The following is an 18,107-nucleotide window of genomic DNA, read 5'->3' as shown; positions in this document are numbered from 1 at the left end:
ATATAAAATTTAATTCTCTTATGCAACTTTTTAATGCTACGCATTTCCTTTCAAAGTCATCAAAGATTGGATTTGAGTTATAACTGAGATAAAGATGCTGGTTTCAGCACTTATTGGCAAAGTTTTAGCATTTTTTGATATGCTCCCAGGACCCAGGGTATTTTTCCATCAGTAATCCAGTATATGCATTTAAACAAGTAGACAGCTTGTTTTAATACAAAGTGTTAATATGTCGTTGGATTTATCTTTAGTGTCCACACATGTAGAAAAGTAGTTGATGTGAAAATCAAAAGTAAAGTAGGTAATGTAGATTAAACACATTGTTGTAGCAGTTGCTGCTAGTGAACAAAATCTGCTTCACAAATATTAGTATAAATTAAAAAAATGAGATATGGAAAAATAAAGCTCGATTCTATTGAAATGGATTTTAGTGATAGCAAAGAATTATGTAGGTTTTAAACCTTTATCAAATTTGCCTTTTCTGTTGCTTTTCTTCACAGGAGAACTGAACAAAAAGTAAATAAATGTATTTCAGCTTTCAATAAAGTGATGATTAAGCTCTTTAAACATGTTGTTTAACATGTTTAGAGTTGGAATATGCATTAAAACCCAATAGATCATATTTGTAACTGACTAATTCAAAAGATATAAACTGAAACTCACCACTCCTCTATTGTGACCAGAGCCTCGGGAGCCTCTCCTCCACCTGCAGGAACCTCTGAAAAGCTTTCATAGCATCCGTCCCCTTTCCCCCCCGAGCTTCCTGTTGTACTCACGTTACATAAGACGCTCATCAGTTTCCAAAGTCTTAACTGTCCTCCACGAACACAATCATCACAAGAAGAATGAGCAGCCCAGAATTAGCTCATGCACTCAAAGACACATGCGTACACATGCAAGGGACACAAGCATGCACTTGCGCCTTGCGACCTCCCCCTGGCGTGTAAAGCCTTTATTAATACTTAAGCAGGAATTGAATAACGCTCTACACAGTTCACAAGTGAATCAAACACCCCACTGCTTTTGTCCTCCTGTCAGGAGGGCCTTCACTGCCGTCACCAATTAGACTTCACACCACCACAACCTGGGCACCGGAGGCGATGCCCAGCTCGTTCATTTCACGAGGCTGCGAATGCATGCACCGGAAAGGAGACGAAAACGTGACACGGAAGGAAAGGAAAAGATTTGAGGCGTAAGACTGGACACAGATGGGGGGCGTGGAGAGGAAAGCCCAGACGTCCAGAGCCGGAGAAACAGGAGACGCATTAGCAATTAAACTGCAGAGCCAGATGCTGCAGCGGGGTGGAAATTGACCCTGCCGCTTTAAAATGGAGATTGGTACAGTGTGGTTGCCAGTGACAAGAAGAGTGTGGAGGCTGAGGTCCAGGGCATGGAGGTAAAGTGATCCCACTCCATATGCAATTAGCCAAGGAGGCCTTTTAGGCTGCCGCCAAAATACTGTAGGGCTGTGGGGGAGCACAAGGGCAAGAGGGAACCATGAAGAAGTGGCTTCACTGAAGCAGAGCTGAGAAGAAAATACATCTTTTTCCCCAAGTTTGTTTTCTTTTTTCTTTTACCTGAAGCTTCGGGATTGCAGATGCTTTTGCGATCGTTTTGGCAACAAAGATCAGCCCACAGTTGTGCCAGCCCGTATGTCACCACGACACTGTGCCATCTGATATTGTAATAGCACCACGGTGCCTTCGGGTCCACTCAACACCAGTGGAAGCTCTGACAGATGGGGGGCACTCGTGCCAGACTTCATCTCTTCCATTTCCAAAAGCTTCCCGATCTCAGCACGTATCATGTGGTTTTCTTTTTTCCCCCCCAAGAAGATATTTCACATTATCCAAATGACAAAACTGCACTCCTCTTCAAAATGCTTTGTATAAAACAGGGCCGAGTGCAAAACCATAAATCTAACAGCTTCAGTGGTTGTGGAGTTGTTGTTTTTTTTGTTTCAGCAAAAGCCTCAAGCAGGCTTTTTGTTCAAAATATAGGAAATCCAGCACTCCCCCCAAAAAACGTAACATGCAGTTAAGTATGCACAGTGTCATTTTAGGGTTAATCAGGGGAATTCAACTCATTATTCAGCAGCCCAGTGTCACAAAGCTTTTCAATGTTTTTACTGGACTTTACACAATGTCAGTGTTTTAATCTGACCTGCTGGTGAAATAGCTTTAATTGCTATGAAGGCGAGATACATTTACCGTAATCCCTCAGTAGGAAAAATTATTAAGTGGGGATACACAGAAAAGAGGGAAGTTGAACCTCACATCTCCCCGAGCAAATCAGCCTGGATGGTTCGACTTCCAAAACAAGAGGGAAGGACAGGGTTAAATCTTTTAAACAAAATACATGATTATCTATATACTAGTTACCGTGTTTCAATAGATCACAACTTAATGGAATAAAATGTCCATGTTTGACAATCCTGACCACTCCATCACTGTAAATGTAAAGATCTTGACAGGAAAATCATGCAATTCATCAATTCAAAAAGCTAAGCCACACCTTTAACAAGCAATTAAAAAAAAAAAAAAGTTTTACTGTCTGCAAATACTTTACCTATTTGATATTTGTTTTGAAAAGCACTTGGAGCTGTGTTGTCATGACGAACCCCCCCAAAACTAGGTTTATTATCATAAGAGAGGCAAATAAGTAATTAATGTAAAAGCGGATCTTTTCTACTCTTTGTATGACCAAATAATTCCAGTTTCTTCAAAAAGATAGCAACTATCCACTGCTGAGAACTTGAAAGATAGTTATTTGAAGAGGGGGTCTATGAAAATGTCCAAAAACTTTTAATGGGTGTTTCTTCTTCTAAAATCCCCTTTTAGTCACTTCTATACATCTAATCTTTGTTTGAAGTTCACTTTCCACATCATTAAATTAAAAAATATATATAAATATATATATATATGCAAGTTTGGATTCAAATTAAAAGCAGAAATACAAAGAATAGTGATCCACAGTTTTCTTTATCATCATCATCATCATCATGACTTTACATTTCAAGCAAAACGCAGAATAAAAAGCTCCCCAGAGGAGCTGCAGGCAATTGGTCAAGAGGCTTTCAGGAGAGCAAGAGAAGTGTTCGGACACAAAGACGACACAAACAGCGAAAAAGGGAGTTATTTTCTTTTCTTTCTTTTTCTTTAAACAAACACTTGAAATAATGAAGGCACTTTGCAAATGACAAGGTAATAGAAAATGTAAACCATACTTTGGTGTTTCATTTGTACCTCTTTACAATAACATTTCTTCTTGAACCAAACCAAAGCCAAAACTGGGAGAACTTGGGGCTAAAATAATAATAATGGTGGAAATAAATAAAACAAAATTGAAATCATGCTCCAAAAGAAAGTCACATTTAAGTTTGAGCATTACTAAGCCCGTTGTCTAGATTTGCATGTGGATCCATCGACGAAACCATAAAGTGCATCTTTGGATGGAGGGAGAAAACAACACTGAATGAAATGTTATTGACACTTTCAGCCCATGAAGAATTAATAAACGATTACGGATCGAGTCGGGTTACACTCAAATAAATTGCTCCCAAATTTTAACCCACAGGCTGTGATGGAAAACAAAAGAAAATAAAATAAAACTAGAATTTAAACTAAAAGATAGAGCATAAAGAAAACAAATATTTAAAACAATCTTTTCCCAACAAACAAAACAGCTTTTAGCACTTTCAGCCTGTTAAAAATATTATTTATAGACAATTATTTAGTTTCAAACGTCACGGGAAATGGCGTCACCACAACCAGGTAACAGAATAGGCTGTAATACTCTGAAATATTCGCTATTAGGTATGAGAAGACTCAAATCTGGTCACAGTCTACAGAGAGTCAACTTCACACGAGTGCTCATCGCAACGTCACTGACTTCAGTGTGGTTAGTCAGATCAGCAAAATCAGTCTTTTTCTTTTTTTTTAAGGGCAGGTAGAAGTTTTTGTGACTGCAGGAATGGGGAAATACCCTGTGCTCATCGCAGAACTTCCTGAAAACACTTCCAGTAATATAAAAGAAACAAAGGAACAAAAAAAAAAAAACAACCAAAGTTACGAGCAGGCAGGTTTGGCAACTTGGTCATCAGGAGGGAATCTTGGCAAATAGCTAAAGAATGGGATGGAAGAGGAAGGACGAACAGAGTTGAGAAACCCACTCTGCTGCATAGGAACCAAGCAGATCATCGTGGTTCCCCCTGTGAAGCCCTCCGCTTCTTAATTTATTTAGCGTAATCCACCAAGAGGTGAAACTGTCCACACTGGACTACTTTCTATGGGGGGGGGGGGGGGGGGGGGGGTGGTGACATCAGTGTGTGGATATGCGAGTGTATGTGTGCTGCCTCTTTCAACAAGCCCGCTCACGTTCTTTGGCTTCCAGGTGAGGGCTCATCCTCCCTCCTCGCGCCGCCTCGTCTCTAATCAGTCCGCCTTACTGTGGTTGTTATTGAGGAAAGCGTGGCCGTTCTGCGCGAGCCCGTTTTTCAGCTTCTCTCCCTCCTTGTGAGCCTCGTCTTCATCCTCCGACTCGGTCTCGTCTTTATCGCTGCGCTCGTCTTCCACGATACCCTGTCGGGCAAAGGCAGGACACAATAGTCAGGGGGGGGGAGGCGAACAAAAACAAACTCCTGAAATATGGACGATTCTTACATTGCCTGGCAGGAATTTGATGACCATGCGCAAAATTAGCAGGGACCAGAAGATGTGCAGGCACTGCAGCACGAGCATCAGCCCATTGAAGAAGTAGAAGCCGAGGAAGGGGCGGTACAAAGTCAGCGGGTACACCAACGTCGTGTGAATGATGCTGGACAAAGAGGACAAAGGCAGAACAGAGCATCCAGTCAGAGCCACCTACAATCAGCCTCCACAGACCCAGAGAGGCCGCGGGGGGGGGGGGGGGGGGGGGGGGGTCACACAAAGGCTCTGTTGTGTTCTGAGTGGGATCTAAAAGTTTTTCAACAGATTTAGAACATTCCTGTCAAACAAAATATTGATCGGTGGATTCCTGCACGCGAGCAAACAGACCGAGACACGATTAGATCGCCTATTTAAATTGATCGCCACTAACCTATGGAGACTATGACATTTTATTGCCGCTTGGCATCTGGATCCTCTTCATGAATGAATTGGTTTGTTTTGAACATCAAAGGATGTCACTCCCACTCCATTTTTCAGTTTTTTTTCTGGAGTGGAAATAGATTGCAGTGGCAGGAATAGAAATATGTAAACAAGAGGACGCTGTTCTTAGAGATTTTGCTCACTTCTGGCATTTTTCTTTTCATGTTGTGGACTGTGGCCGTGGAGTGAGAATTACTCTCGCCTCACAGCGAGATCAACTACCAGTTGATGCGAACCACGACACCACCGATACACAACAAGACATGGAATAGAAATGGAATGGAGAAAAAAACTATTGGAATCACATCCAACATGTTTCTGGACTTTGATGATCGTGTTTTTACCCTTAGCAAAGAGATTTATCACTTCATTTTGAATTTTCATGCTGACGATGGACAACGTGAAAACATGTTTGGCTGCTAAAGTGTTTGTGTCGTCAAGCAGAAGTAACAGAAACGGAGAATGAGTTTTACTAGAAGGGGAGGATGAAGAGGCGCGTGAAGATGAAAACCGCAGCGAACATGGTGAAGATGAAGTTGCAGGTTCGTTTCCAGCCGGCGTAGTTGAACATTTTGGCTGCCTGGAAGTGGAACACAACGAGAGCACAGCTTGTTTTTAAATCGACTCTCCTGCAGAGGGCAGAAGGTGAACTATGTGAAGTCCAGAGCTCTTAACATTTGACATTAAGCCACTGAGAATATCTGAATACTTGGGAACGGCATCAAGGAGTTGCACTAATATTCACTACAGATCCATTAAATGACTTTCTATGATCAATAAAGTAACTCCACAACGTGTTATAGTTATGCAAGATGATTTAAAAAATGTTAGCTTTTTTTTTTTCCTGCAGTTTGACCGGCTGTCATACCTCCATTAGATAGTCGGAGGCATCGTGCACCAACATGATCAAAGTCCCTGCACGGATGTAGTTGACGAGCCAGGAAAAACCGATGAGGAAGATCGTTGCCACATGATGAATAATTTGCTCTTTGAAATCCTGCAGAGGCAAACAGATGATGCAACACCCTTACGAATCGACACCTGCTTTTTGTGGGTTTTTTAACAAATGATTAACATCACAGCACAAAGAAGATTACACAGCATTGGAATTTCTTTTTTCATTCTTTTTTTAAACAACTCGGAAAACCTTATAATACTCAAAAGGGTAAAAAGAAGAAACTCATTCGAAAGTCATAATATTGATCATCAGTATTAAGGGAAAATTACAGGAACCTGTTGTTTTGCTTTCAGAAATTCTACCCACAAATTAGCTGTAAAACATGCACAAGGAACGGCTGAGAATTTGCAGCCTGTTTTGACAACAACACTCAGACCAGTGGATAAAATGATCCATCTGCCTCTCCACAACATGATTTCCCCACAGAGCTCCGCTCCCTCCTGAACTGGAGAGGCACTTTAACTTCACCGCACACAGAGAGGCGGGCGGAGGAACTGGAGGAGCTCCACCTCATCTTTAATGGCGTCCTCGACGCCGACGGCTCCACTCAAATGAAATACATAAAGTCAACACCTAATGGGAAAATCAATACCTGAACCTCAAAATATATTACCAAGGGCTTTGAGCATTCTCATTTAGTTTATGCAGTGAGCGATCCGTCTTGATGGAAGGCTGCTGAGGGGGCTTCAGTGTGTTTTGGAGCTCTCCGGCCGTGCCTTACCTTTCGCTTAATGTCCGACGCGACACTGAAAAGCAGCGAGATGTAGAAGCCCAGCTCGATCATGTAGTACCAGTACTGAGAAGGCAGCAGCGGCTGTGAGGTGGAGGCAAACAACAAGAGCAAATATAACAAACACGACTGAAAACTGTGTGCGACTGAAATCTTTCCAACTAGTTTTGTACTTTCAACAAGTATATAATCTACTTCCATCTATATTTACTCAATAACATCACACTACATATTAAAACCGAGAAAAGAAAATCTCTTACGATTTCATAACTGAACCTTCTTTTAACAAGGATGTCCGATTTGGATTTTCTGTCTGTCCATGAGTCAAACAATGGGTAATGAGAGAGCCTCTGCTCCACTTTCTTTCAGTACTGGGCAGGTTTTCAATAAGATTGGGCGTTTTTGACGGGACTAAGAAGCTTGTGTTACAAATGAGACACTGGTGAATCTTATCTGTGACTGCAGAATTCCTAGGGTGGGTGGGGGGGGATGTAATAACTATCATGCGAGGGCTTTTTCTTTGCTTTTTGGTCGCTTGGGATATTTGTGATGTCAGAAATGGCTTTAAGAGGTAAATCCAACAGAAGTGACAGAGTAGCGACACAAGAGTTTATTGGACAATAATATACAAGTGGCCTATTCTGCATTTAACAAGCTGAGCTTTATTAAAAAAAGAAAAAAAAAAAAAAAAAAGAGAGACTGATGTTCAGATCTGTCCTTGTACGCAACACCACATTTGCTACATTTCACAGAAACCCAATGTTCTGAAAGCCTCCAAGGCCGAACCTTCGCAGAAGTTCCTTATAATGGTTTAAAAACCTGATTGCATCAATATTTAAGTAGATTTGGCTCTTCTGAGGATCTGCTTTTGGTGCTAGTGTACACCACCATGTTTGCCTCTAGGGCCCCAAATGACACAAAATGAAGAAACCGAGCAGTAATCTCACTTTCCCCAACATGAATCGGTTTTCTATTAAATATTTAAACAGGCATTGTGACACGATAAGACACGGCCACAGTACATATTTAATGTGGTTACCATTTTTGGAAAGTCTTCCCATATCAGCTTAATTTCGTAGAACCACGGTTTCTGAAGGGAAAAAGTCATGACATACAAATAATTAACACTTGACTGGAGAAGAGGCCACAATGGGTAAATATCACATTTCTTCCAAACAATATTATCATAATGGGAGTCACAGAAGCCAAGATCATACGTGCAAAACATACAGAAATTGTGTACGGTACGTCAACAGAATATTTAGTGGTGTTAATGTAAAAACACAAAGCAGATTTAAAGGAGTTACTCACATCTATGAGGACGGCCAGGCCACCGAAGAAAGCAAGAAGGTAAAAGGTAAATCTCCAACTGTAAGAGAGTGCACAACAACCTTAGAAAAATGGAATCTATCAGACTCGCACAGCAGAAACAATGTCAGACTATCAAACGGGAGCACAACTATTACATTTTGCTTCATTTATCACAAACACAACATGGCAGGTTCAAGCTGTGTTCATATCAGAACGATCTGAGATAATCAACCTGTGCTCTGGGTGTCAAACACCTTGACTTCAACTTCATAAAGAAATTAAATATTTATTTATAGCTTAACTTACGAGCGCGAGATTGCACTGCATATAAATGTAACTTTTGACAGGTTCACTGTGTATCCTCCCATATCTTGAGCCTGTTTTTGAGAAATGCCACTTCTCATTTAAAGGGTGTGTCTTGGTTGAGAGCAAAGCCAGTGTTGATCAAATCAGTCATAAGAGAACCACTAAACGGTTAAGGAATACATAATTATAGCTTTAATGATCTGCAGTAGCAACTCAATAAACCTCTGTTATTGTTCTACCAGGGAAGCTGTTCAGGTCACGCTGGCGAGCGTTTTCCGGGAATCAATCTTTAATGTGTTACAACCAAAGAGTCTTATTGGCTGAATCTTGGTTCAAGAGCAAAGAAACTTCTTTCACGTACAAAAGGTACGACGGAGAAGTCATTATAAAAAAAAAAAAACGCTTTAGAGACTCTTATTGTCATGACTGCATAAAATCATCTTATAGCAGGACCTACAATTTCAAGAATGAGATGAGAGAACAAACTGAGCGTCTCCAACGACAAGGACCCACCTTGCTTCTTTGAACTTCTTCAGCTTGCTTGGCCGTTCCTGGTTTCTCCGCCGCCTGAACCACCTCTGGACTTGTCGCACGGAGCAGCCCGTCTCTTGACTTAAACTTGCTATGGAGCTCTGACAATGAAACGACAAAAGCAGGACATTGATGATGGTGCAGTCAAAACGGCCTGCGTGAGACTCGGGTGTCAAAGTGGAGCGTCACGCTTGGATCAGATACACCGCAAACAATAGAGACTCTATGCAGCAGCTGATGGAAAGTGGCACCACGTGTCTGGTGGTGGATTAAATAAAGAAAATATACGAGCAGCCATCACCAAATCAACGAGAGTTGTTGTTTATGCTTATTCTGCTCCTGAACAGAGGACTGCACTTCTTCAAAGTACACCTCCTAAAACCATTTGCGACTGCGACATGATTCAAAAACAACCAGAAAGTGCAGACACAGAACTTTGTGCAAGTATACCATGATTACAGAGGCTCACAGGACTTCCTCAGTACAACCATCCAGTCTCAGACATGAGCTGCCAGTGTGTCAAGAAACACACAGTAATATTGAAGAACGTATATGGAACGTTTAAGCGGTCATGGAAAAACAGTGAATCCATACAATCCGATTAGTCAAACAAACAAGCATTTTTGCAGCAACGTATCCGTTTCTGAACCTTTCGAGACATGATCTGACAACAGAAGATAAAATATAGTTTTCTTTAGTTTAATCAGACAAGTTGTCACGCCGTCACAGTTTTTTGTTACAGTGGCCTCCTTCAGTCCTGAACTATCAGTAGATCAGTTTCAACTGCACCAAAGACGTTACTTCGACTGCGAATCAAATCCGTCTCTGTATAACTAATCCGTCAGTTTTAAAGATAATAGAGTTATCATTCCATGCACATAGAAGGGATTAAGTACAATTCCTCTGTAACATACCCACTTTGAGGTCAGAATTGTATTGTAACAGTAGATTGGGACACGCCCAAACACACTTGCATCATGAGCTGTGAACAATCAGGAGGGCCCCAAATCCCCAACCATTGTGATTGTGAGAGGTAATCAAATACATTTCAAATGGATATGAGTCACTGATGCATGTAGCTGGATTACCTGCGAGGGATGCTTGGATGTACTGCAGAAATAAGACTCCAGGGTGGGATTTGAAGGTGCGTGGACACGCTTTTTGTCGCGGACACCCATCAGAGAGGCCAGAGGAATCGCTACTGTCCTGAAAAGAGGGAAACCACAGCGGCCGGGAAGATGTTGCTTAAACATGTTTTTAAATAAAGCAGAAGAAACATGCAAACCTGGCGAGCGGAGAGGAAACATGACACGGTGACTCACCGCTCAAATATCTGCCTGATGACCAGGAAGCAGAGAGCGAAGGGTAAAATCGCCCAGAGGTCCGGCAGTTTGGGGAAGACTTTGCCATCATGGTCGGTCAAGTCGGCCCAGCCGTGGCCTTCAGGAAACCAAATCCAGTCCGCCCAAATCTGTTCCCTCAGCCGAGTCAACATCCTGAAAGCGCTGCGAGGACACAGAGATATCCCAGAGGAAATTAGAACAGCTATTAAAAAAGATCTTTGCCTGCTTGGCGATCTTCATTCAGATCTTCCTTTTCGTCTAAAGAGACCCGTGACAATAACCAAGAATGAATATCGATTTAAAGCTATTTATCACACAAAACATCTACGATAGGCGCGACATTTGCTCACTTCCTGCTTCTACACAAAGGGATATAATTAATTCTAGCTGCAAGCAGCGTTGAAAGGGCCCTCGCTACATGCTGGACTCCAACTGAGAATGTCACCTGAATAATGGACAGATGCGCCAACTCTCTAAAGGTCAAAGTAAGTCTCTCGCTGAAAGTATAGTGAACCTGTTGTGGTTCAAAGTTGAAGGAGTTGAACGGTTTTCCCATCCACTTCAACTTAAGAAATAATTTTTAAAAAGTTTCAAAGATGTGAAGAAGTTTCAAGAGGTTAAAAAAAAAGTTGAAATTGTTGACGGTTTGAAAGAGGTTTGCACAGTGCACAGTGGATGTGAAGCTTGTTGATGTTTAAAAAAAAAAAAGGCATCTGGATCTACAATGTAAAAAGAAACGACTCGCCTCCTTTTCAGTCTCTTTACAGACATTGACACAGAATTGTGTGAATGCTGGAAGAAATCGTACAATTACCTTCCTCTTACCTCTTCTGTGTGTTTTTTGGCTCACTCCTCCTCCAGTCGTTAATCCTATTTTGACCATTCCAATACCAAAACCTGCAACAGACTGTATTTCTGCATAATTTTAAGCTATGAAATTAAGATTACTGACTTTGTTGTGTGGTCAAAGTTCCACAGTAATGTTTCAAAACCTGCTGATCAGGAAGGTTTTGCTTGAACTCAAACGTCGATGTTACTCGGTGGATTCTTTGTCAAGCGTCGGCTTAAGCCTGGCACACACTACAGGATGTTTAAAATCTTCACAAATCAAGAGAACACACACTTCATGATCACAAAAGACAGATCGCACAAGATCTTCCTCTTCTGATCCGATTGTGTGTGGTGTGAACCATATCTAAGGGTGAGAACTACGGAGCTCGCCACACACTAACAGATCCTTCAGCAGAGCATCAGGCTCTGCATCATACACGTCTATAAAACTATAGATATAAGTCTATGGTCTTCACGCTCAATATTCCAAATCTCACGTAGTCAAAACGTGACTTCAGTGTAAAACACGGCATGTACATGTAAACAAACATGTTGCCACAAATCAACCTCGGGCCTATGTTACGACTCAGGATGTTCTTTTATGGAGGCAACTTCAGGATTAACCCTGGGAATTCCGTACTGCGGAGCAGATTCACTTCTTACTTTGATAAATCACCCCGGTACTCTGACGTTTAACTCCATAGCAGAGAATGAAGGCCCCGTCTACTGACCAATCAGATGTTTTGGAAAACCACCAGCCTATTTTTACAATATCCTGATTGGTGCACGGATTGTCCCGCCCACTTGGAGAACTCTGAGCACAGCGGAGTGTTGGAGCCTTTAGAGCGATCTTTATGACTGAATAAAACAAATCCTCGTCACAGTGGCGGCTGGTCAATACAGGGCGCCGGGGCACAGGGTTAGAGTTAATCTTTAATAACAGAGAGGATTTCTTGATTTCTCTCACTCTAGTAGTCTGTGTGTCTGTGTGTGTGTGTAAGCAGCCTGGGGCGATGAGGAAAGCCGCCCTGAGGAGGCGGGGCTTAGTCGCGATCTGACCAATTATTGATTAACACCAGAGTGACTGACATAAAATTAAACTAATCAGCATCCTTTCAAGTCCGAGACTCGGGGCGCTTTTTAAATCGCCCCCCGGCTCAGTGATTGGCTTGAAATCAGCTCTGGTTTGATCTCGCTTGTTTCTACCAGATGTTGAGATGAAGACAACAAGCAGTGAGTCTGATTACTAACGCAGTCACATCTCTTCTGACTTGCCTGGCTGAAAAAAGAAATTTGGCTGAAAAGCTGCAGGTCAGGTTCAACTTTCTCTCTCTTACAGTTATTATTTCTTTATTTATTTTTAGGTTTCTTTCAAAAGCATTCTAAAATAAGAAAGCCCCACCTAAGAAATGTATCACCAGCCAACACTGGCTTTGAAGGATGTTTTTGTTCTTGTTCTTGACTTGTTCCCAGTCTGTTTAGCTCCACAAGGGTTGCTCTGTAATAATGAGGTTAATGATAATGCCCACTTCTGACAGAACTGCAGAAACATAAATTTAAGGAGCGCCCATGTACTCTGCCGTCATGATGAGGAATAAACATTCCAACACAAATTGCATTCACACCGGGGAAACGGCCTCAAAACAAACGGATGGAAAATTTAAAGTTAAAGAAGAGCAGCGAGGAATAATAAAGTTAAACTGAGAAATCACAGTGCCGTGCAGCGGCACTTATATTGTCCAATGAATTAATATTGTACATTGTATGTGCAGATTTTCACGAAGGTTTGGGACGTTCAGGCCGTCAAAAAAGGCCATTTGTCCAGTAGATGAAGAAAGTGAAATAATAATAATCTCTGGCATTCCAATAGGTTCTCGCCCAGCTCTGTTCAGGCCCGGACTCAAAAAAAAAAAAGAGTATTGTTAAGCTGTACACAATGCAAGAAAGTCCCATTGAATTCATCTGCACCAGTGGGAAACATTCACTCTAAAACACAGTTTCCATTGTTGAGTGTCTGTAAAAGTCTGACCTCAAGGCCTCATATGAATATTGACATTACTTCAAAGAGGGGAAATGACTATTCTGCTTCAGCTTAGCAGCAATTATGAATGAATATAAATCAATAGCTCCTCAATGATTCATAACACACCGTGAAGCTGAACTGGCCAAAGGAAATTGCACAATTAACACAGCATGTTACACATAACCTGTTAAATCAGGAAGACTTGTGATATTCTCGATGAATAAAATGCTTGTTTATTTCAGACGAGGCTCAGGAGGCTTTCCACATCGAGTTTGCATGTTGTTTCTGCAGATCCTCACAGGATCATCACTATAATTTATTAACGATGCCCTGTTCTCTCTCCAAGTTTACTTTGGTGTTATGATAAGCACTATGTAAATACATAAAAAAAAAAAAAAAAACAACAAATTAATTATTAGAGGACCTGCAGCAGGAACAGAAGATACAGAAAAAGCCTGAGTGGTGACAAAACCTGGACTTTACCACGACACCAGAGGCCGACTATTGAATCAGCTGCTGCACCTTTGCTTCTGAAGTTAGCAATCACATTTCTAATGCAAATGATTGAAAGCGGCGAACGCGGTTCAGCGTGTGGACTTTCACCCGTCGCAAGTCCACCGTGCAAAGCGCAGCAACTTGCGCAGGATGCTTGTGTCACACTAAACTCAGCTGTAACTTCACTTTAAAGACGGTTAAACTCACGCGGAAAGCACAGCAGGCGAATATAAACCGTCCCGCCTATGAAAGTTAATCAGTGTGTGGATTTCAGTAAACCCACTCGTCTTCCAGTGTCACTCAGCTGCCTGCATGATAAGGTTATAGGCCTTTTAAAAAAAAGCTTCAAACGGAGAGCAGAAAACCAGGCTCCCGCTGGATTGTAGTAAAAAAAAAAATATATATGTTAATGAGTGCAGGTTTGCGCTCAGTCCTGGAGAGAATTATGGGATTTGGGTAAACATGCAGAGGGATTTTCTGTCCAACAGGGAGAACTGGAAACCAACCCCCAGGCTGCGCAAACTCTCAGTTGCACGCCTCACTTTTCAAATGGAAAAGTCTACAGTCTGCATGTGAATAAACTGCAGGAGAAGATTCACACCACAACTGTCAAGATTACGCGCAAGTGTAGGCAAAGTAAGTACAGGTGAGATGCAGTAAAAATTCCTGTGTTGAAGGTTTATACGAGGCCGGTGAGTGACGGCAGCAGAACCGGTGTTTATATTGGAGAAATGGCTGGTATTTGCTCCGGATGCTTCCTGACCAGAGGAGATCAACAGTTGGCAGAAGATCCCACCTGGTTAAAGCGAACTTTATTTTCACTCGCCAGCCTTGGTTGACTCATTATCCAGCATGGAGGCCGGCGAATGGCGGTTTGATTCAAATCTGATCCCAGCATTGTTGCCTTTCATTGTGACAAACACTAATATAAATAACATGTTCTTCTCCCACTTGTCAGAAATGAAAATAAAAACTGTTTTAACCCCATGATGACCAAATAAATGTGTATTCACATCATTCTTATCATGCACCTGTACCTTAGAACTTCACTTGTATATGCCTGCATCATGGACAGACGACCATCTTTAGGTGAATGTTGGTGAAGCCGAATCTTAGAAGAGGCAGAGGCGGCGTGAGCCTCCAGACTGAGACTGGAAGCTGCTTCACAGACAGTAGCTTGATAGCTACAACTCAGCCTCCATTTCTACTTTTAGAAACCTAAGGAAGATCCAGAACGCAGCTCTGAGAACAAAGTGTTCTTTGGATAAATGTCACAAAGACGTGATGGCGCTCCAGGACCATTTAATGTTAAGAGAATATTTTGGTATATATCTCGCTGGATGCGAATAAAGAAAAACAACAATGGGAGAGTTTTGATCCGTCCTGCCGGTTCCTCCTCCACTGATCTACCATTGGTCAATGCTGATGCAGCAAGAAATTGAAAGCGAGCTCCAGCGAAACAGCAGGAAGAAGAAGAGGCCAATTGAATATGAAAGTAACAGTTCAGTTTAAGTGTGAAATTAAGTTTATAGCATATTCTATTGCTTTCCGGAGGCTCAGCGTTGTTCACATGATCAGTACACAACATTAATTGGTAGCTTTACAGGTGAAAGCAGGTGCGTGCGCCGAACGACAGTGAGCAAAGTCTTTCTAATGGTTATTTCCTGTCTCTCTCTGAGCTCACAAAGCTTTCTGAATCGTTCTGACCTCAGCTCGCCTGCTGAAACTGTGAAAAACAGAGTCTCTCACAGCGAACTCATCCTTTATAATCATAAGTGAAATGGATTTAATGCAGCTTCCAGTAAAAATGAAAGATGGCTGTGTGAAAAGCCGCTCAGTGAGTCGGGAAACTGTAAACCATGCATGTGCGGATGTAAGATAATCGGTTTGGTACAGGTTAAAGATATTAGGTGACACACACATCCCCAGTCTGACGTTGAAAGGTGTGTGTTGCCTGTGCATGTGCGTGTGTCTGTGTGTGTGTGTGTGTGTGTACATACTCTAAGTTCTACAAAAAACAAACAAAAAGTAGGTCAGAGTTTTCCCTCCCAGACTCTTCCGGATCCTCTGAGGACACGCTGAAGTCCCACTCATCTCATCACCAGTTGGCTGAACTCTGACGGCCAAAAACAAAGGAATTCCCTCTTTCGGGGAGATTTCTAGCGGATGAAGCCGGAGACTGAGGCGTGTCATATGTTGCACAGACTGCAAACCACCTGAGGGCAGGGTATTTACCGAAGAGGAATTTTCTCTCCCTGGTGGGCTGGGGAGTTTCTCTGTGGGGAATTTGCATGTTCTCATTGTGTGTGCATGTTTGTTTTCAGTTTTGGCAGGCCTTAGACACACTTTTGGAATTTAGCAAAAGTGCAAATATAAGATTTAACTTCTATCGAAATGTTTGCACTTCTAATAGCCTCCCCACATGGCTCCGGCGTCTGTTTGGCAAGAGTGCGGTTATGACACAACATGTTTCATCATTGTCATCATATTGATGGCTCATTATAACCTGTCTTGTTACTTCCTTTACACTTAATTTCTTCCTAAATTTTCCTGCGACTACAGAATCTTTACTACCATCTCATTACAGAGGAGCACAAAGTGGGGGCCCACCAGTTTCAGAGACAACTTCTTTCTCCCCCAAAAAACTGAAAACAATGTTTAAAGGTGCACTGTGTAAAATTTAAGCAATGTCACTCCTGTGCGTTAGATGGCAGCAGTCAGGCGTTGTAGTGTCGCTTCTGTGCAACATTTGCAACTTTGGTCAGAGTTTAGTCAGTCTGTTTATTTAGGTCGGTAATTACACAGAGTTTCTTTGTATTTAATCATCTTGCATTGTTTAGATAGGATAGAGGATTGCTGGATTCCCAAGACTTGAAATACTGGAACTCACCGGTTAGTTTGCCAACTTGAGAATCCAATACTAGAGTACTAGAGTACATGGATATAAATGGAAATACAGCATGGCATTTACATGTTTCGAATACATTTTATAGATTGTTGATAATAAATGCATATTTTACCTACCGCCTATAAATCTTCTCAGAGCAACACACACGAAACTAATAGAACAATACTTTGGGTCGACACTTTCAATTTAACGCATAGTTTAAGACTTTGAGTCATGGAAACCTGACTAACGTCACACATATTTCTCAATTTCTCGTTTAAATGTTCTCTGTAGATCAAATATTACCCGCCAAGGACACAATGTGTGAATTAACTGATATTATAGTAAGAACACTTGTTCAAACAAATGTTCAAGATACCAAACACGACCACTTAAAACACTTTCATGTGTATGCATTTATTGCAGGTTTTCGGTTTGAACGTTGTTTAAGCATCTCTAAAGGGTCACAACTAATTACCGGCATTGTTGTTTCGTGCAGTGACAATGGATCCTTTCTGCCTTTCTGCCTGACACGCTTGGTCTGCGCCGTTTGCGTAAACTCGTGCAGGGAGTGGCTCCAGAGCGCGCGCGCGCATGGCGCAAGAAGCGGGGAGTCTCCCGGACATAGCGGAACAGTCAGTCAGCCTAAGCTCGGAATAAGTCACACAACACTTAACCGTAAACGCTCAACTGTGTGCTCAAACACAAAAAGGCCCACTTCCTTAAAACACGGCGTGTAAAGAAAAAAAAGAGAGAAAGAAAAAAGAGGAGGGCGCCTCAGTTCGGTGACGTCTCCAAAAGTTTTTTTACGCACGTTAATTGCAGTGGAAACGGCCGTTTATCTCCAGCAAACCACTTCTGTATTCCGCCAGAGGCTGTAAGAAGGCTTTGTTAAAGCGCCGAGGAACGTTTCCAGCTCTACTGTGAAGCGTGTCACAAGTTTGATGGCTGCAAAACTTCACAGAAATCCTCCAGGGAGGGACTCTCTCGCGTTTCTGTCTAAAAATAGCAGCTCGAGATGTGCGCTCGGGGGGGTTGGGGGATTTTGGGGGTGTTGGGTTTACAATCTGTTGCAATGGATCATCTTCATCATCAGTGTATGTAACGGTGCGCTTACCTCTGCGGTCTTCCTCAATTCTGCAGGTAAAAAAAAAAATAATAATGTGCGCCGAAAGCTGACAACTGCTGCTGCTCGTCTCGTGTTCCTGTTGCGGCTCCGGTAGAGGTTTCATGTAGTTCTCTCCATTAAAAAAAAAGAAAAGAAAAAGACGCTCAAACTTCTTCAATGAGCTCCAGTCCGCTTCCTTCTTGGTTTCTTCTCAATCTCGGCTTCGCCTCATTCTCTCGCCCAGAAAATTAGAAAAAAAAAAAAACAACCAACAACAACAACAACAAAAAAAAAACTATGTCGCACTTTTGTTTGCTCCTCCAAACTCTCCCCCGATGGTTGTGGTTTAAAGGAGAAGGGAGGAAAAAGTAGTTTAGTAACTTTTCCGTCAAATCCCAGTATGCTGTGGCCGGCAGTCAGCGGTTTGTCAGTTTGTCATATGGTGCTTTGGTTTT

General features: G+C 42.0%; 1 protein-coding gene across 2 annotated transcripts; it reads right to left on the bottom strand.

Moving 5' to 3' along the window:
* Positions 1-2,962: 2,962 nt before the first annotated feature.
* On the bottom strand, positions 2,963-18,083 carry cers2a (ceramide synthase 2a). 2 transcript variants are annotated; one of them, XM_080516187.1, is made up of 11 exons: positions 17,662-18,083; positions 10,288-10,470; positions 10,054-10,171; positions 8,948-9,066; positions 8,129-8,186; positions 7,857-7,907; positions 6,809-6,901; positions 5,998-6,126; positions 5,603-5,709; positions 4,662-4,815; positions 2,963-4,580 (listed from the first exon to the last, which is right to left on the bottom strand). In XM_080516187.1, exons 2-11 carry the CDS (start codon positions 10,458-10,460, stop codon positions 4,434-4,436), a joined length of 1,149 nt encoding a protein of 382 aa, XP_080372313.1. In that variant the 5' UTR covers positions 10,461-10,470; positions 17,662-18,083; the 3' UTR covers positions 2,963-4,433. The 2 variants fall into 2 exon arrangements, with proteins under 2 accessions (XP_080372313.1, XP_080372314.1); XM_080516188.1 differs by lacking the exon at positions 17,662-18,083 and adding an exon at positions 17,359-17,381.
* Positions 18,084-18,107: the final 24 nt, after the last annotated feature.

Source organism: Blennius ocellaris (assembly GCF_963422515.1).
Source record: "Blennius ocellaris genome assembly, chromosome: 20".
NCBI classification, from domain to species: domain Eukaryota; kingdom Metazoa; phylum Chordata; class Actinopteri; order Blenniiformes; family Blenniidae; genus Blennius; species Blennius ocellaris.
Note: the sequence above shows the minus strand (reverse complement) of the source record. Positions and strands in the feature narration are given on the sequence as shown.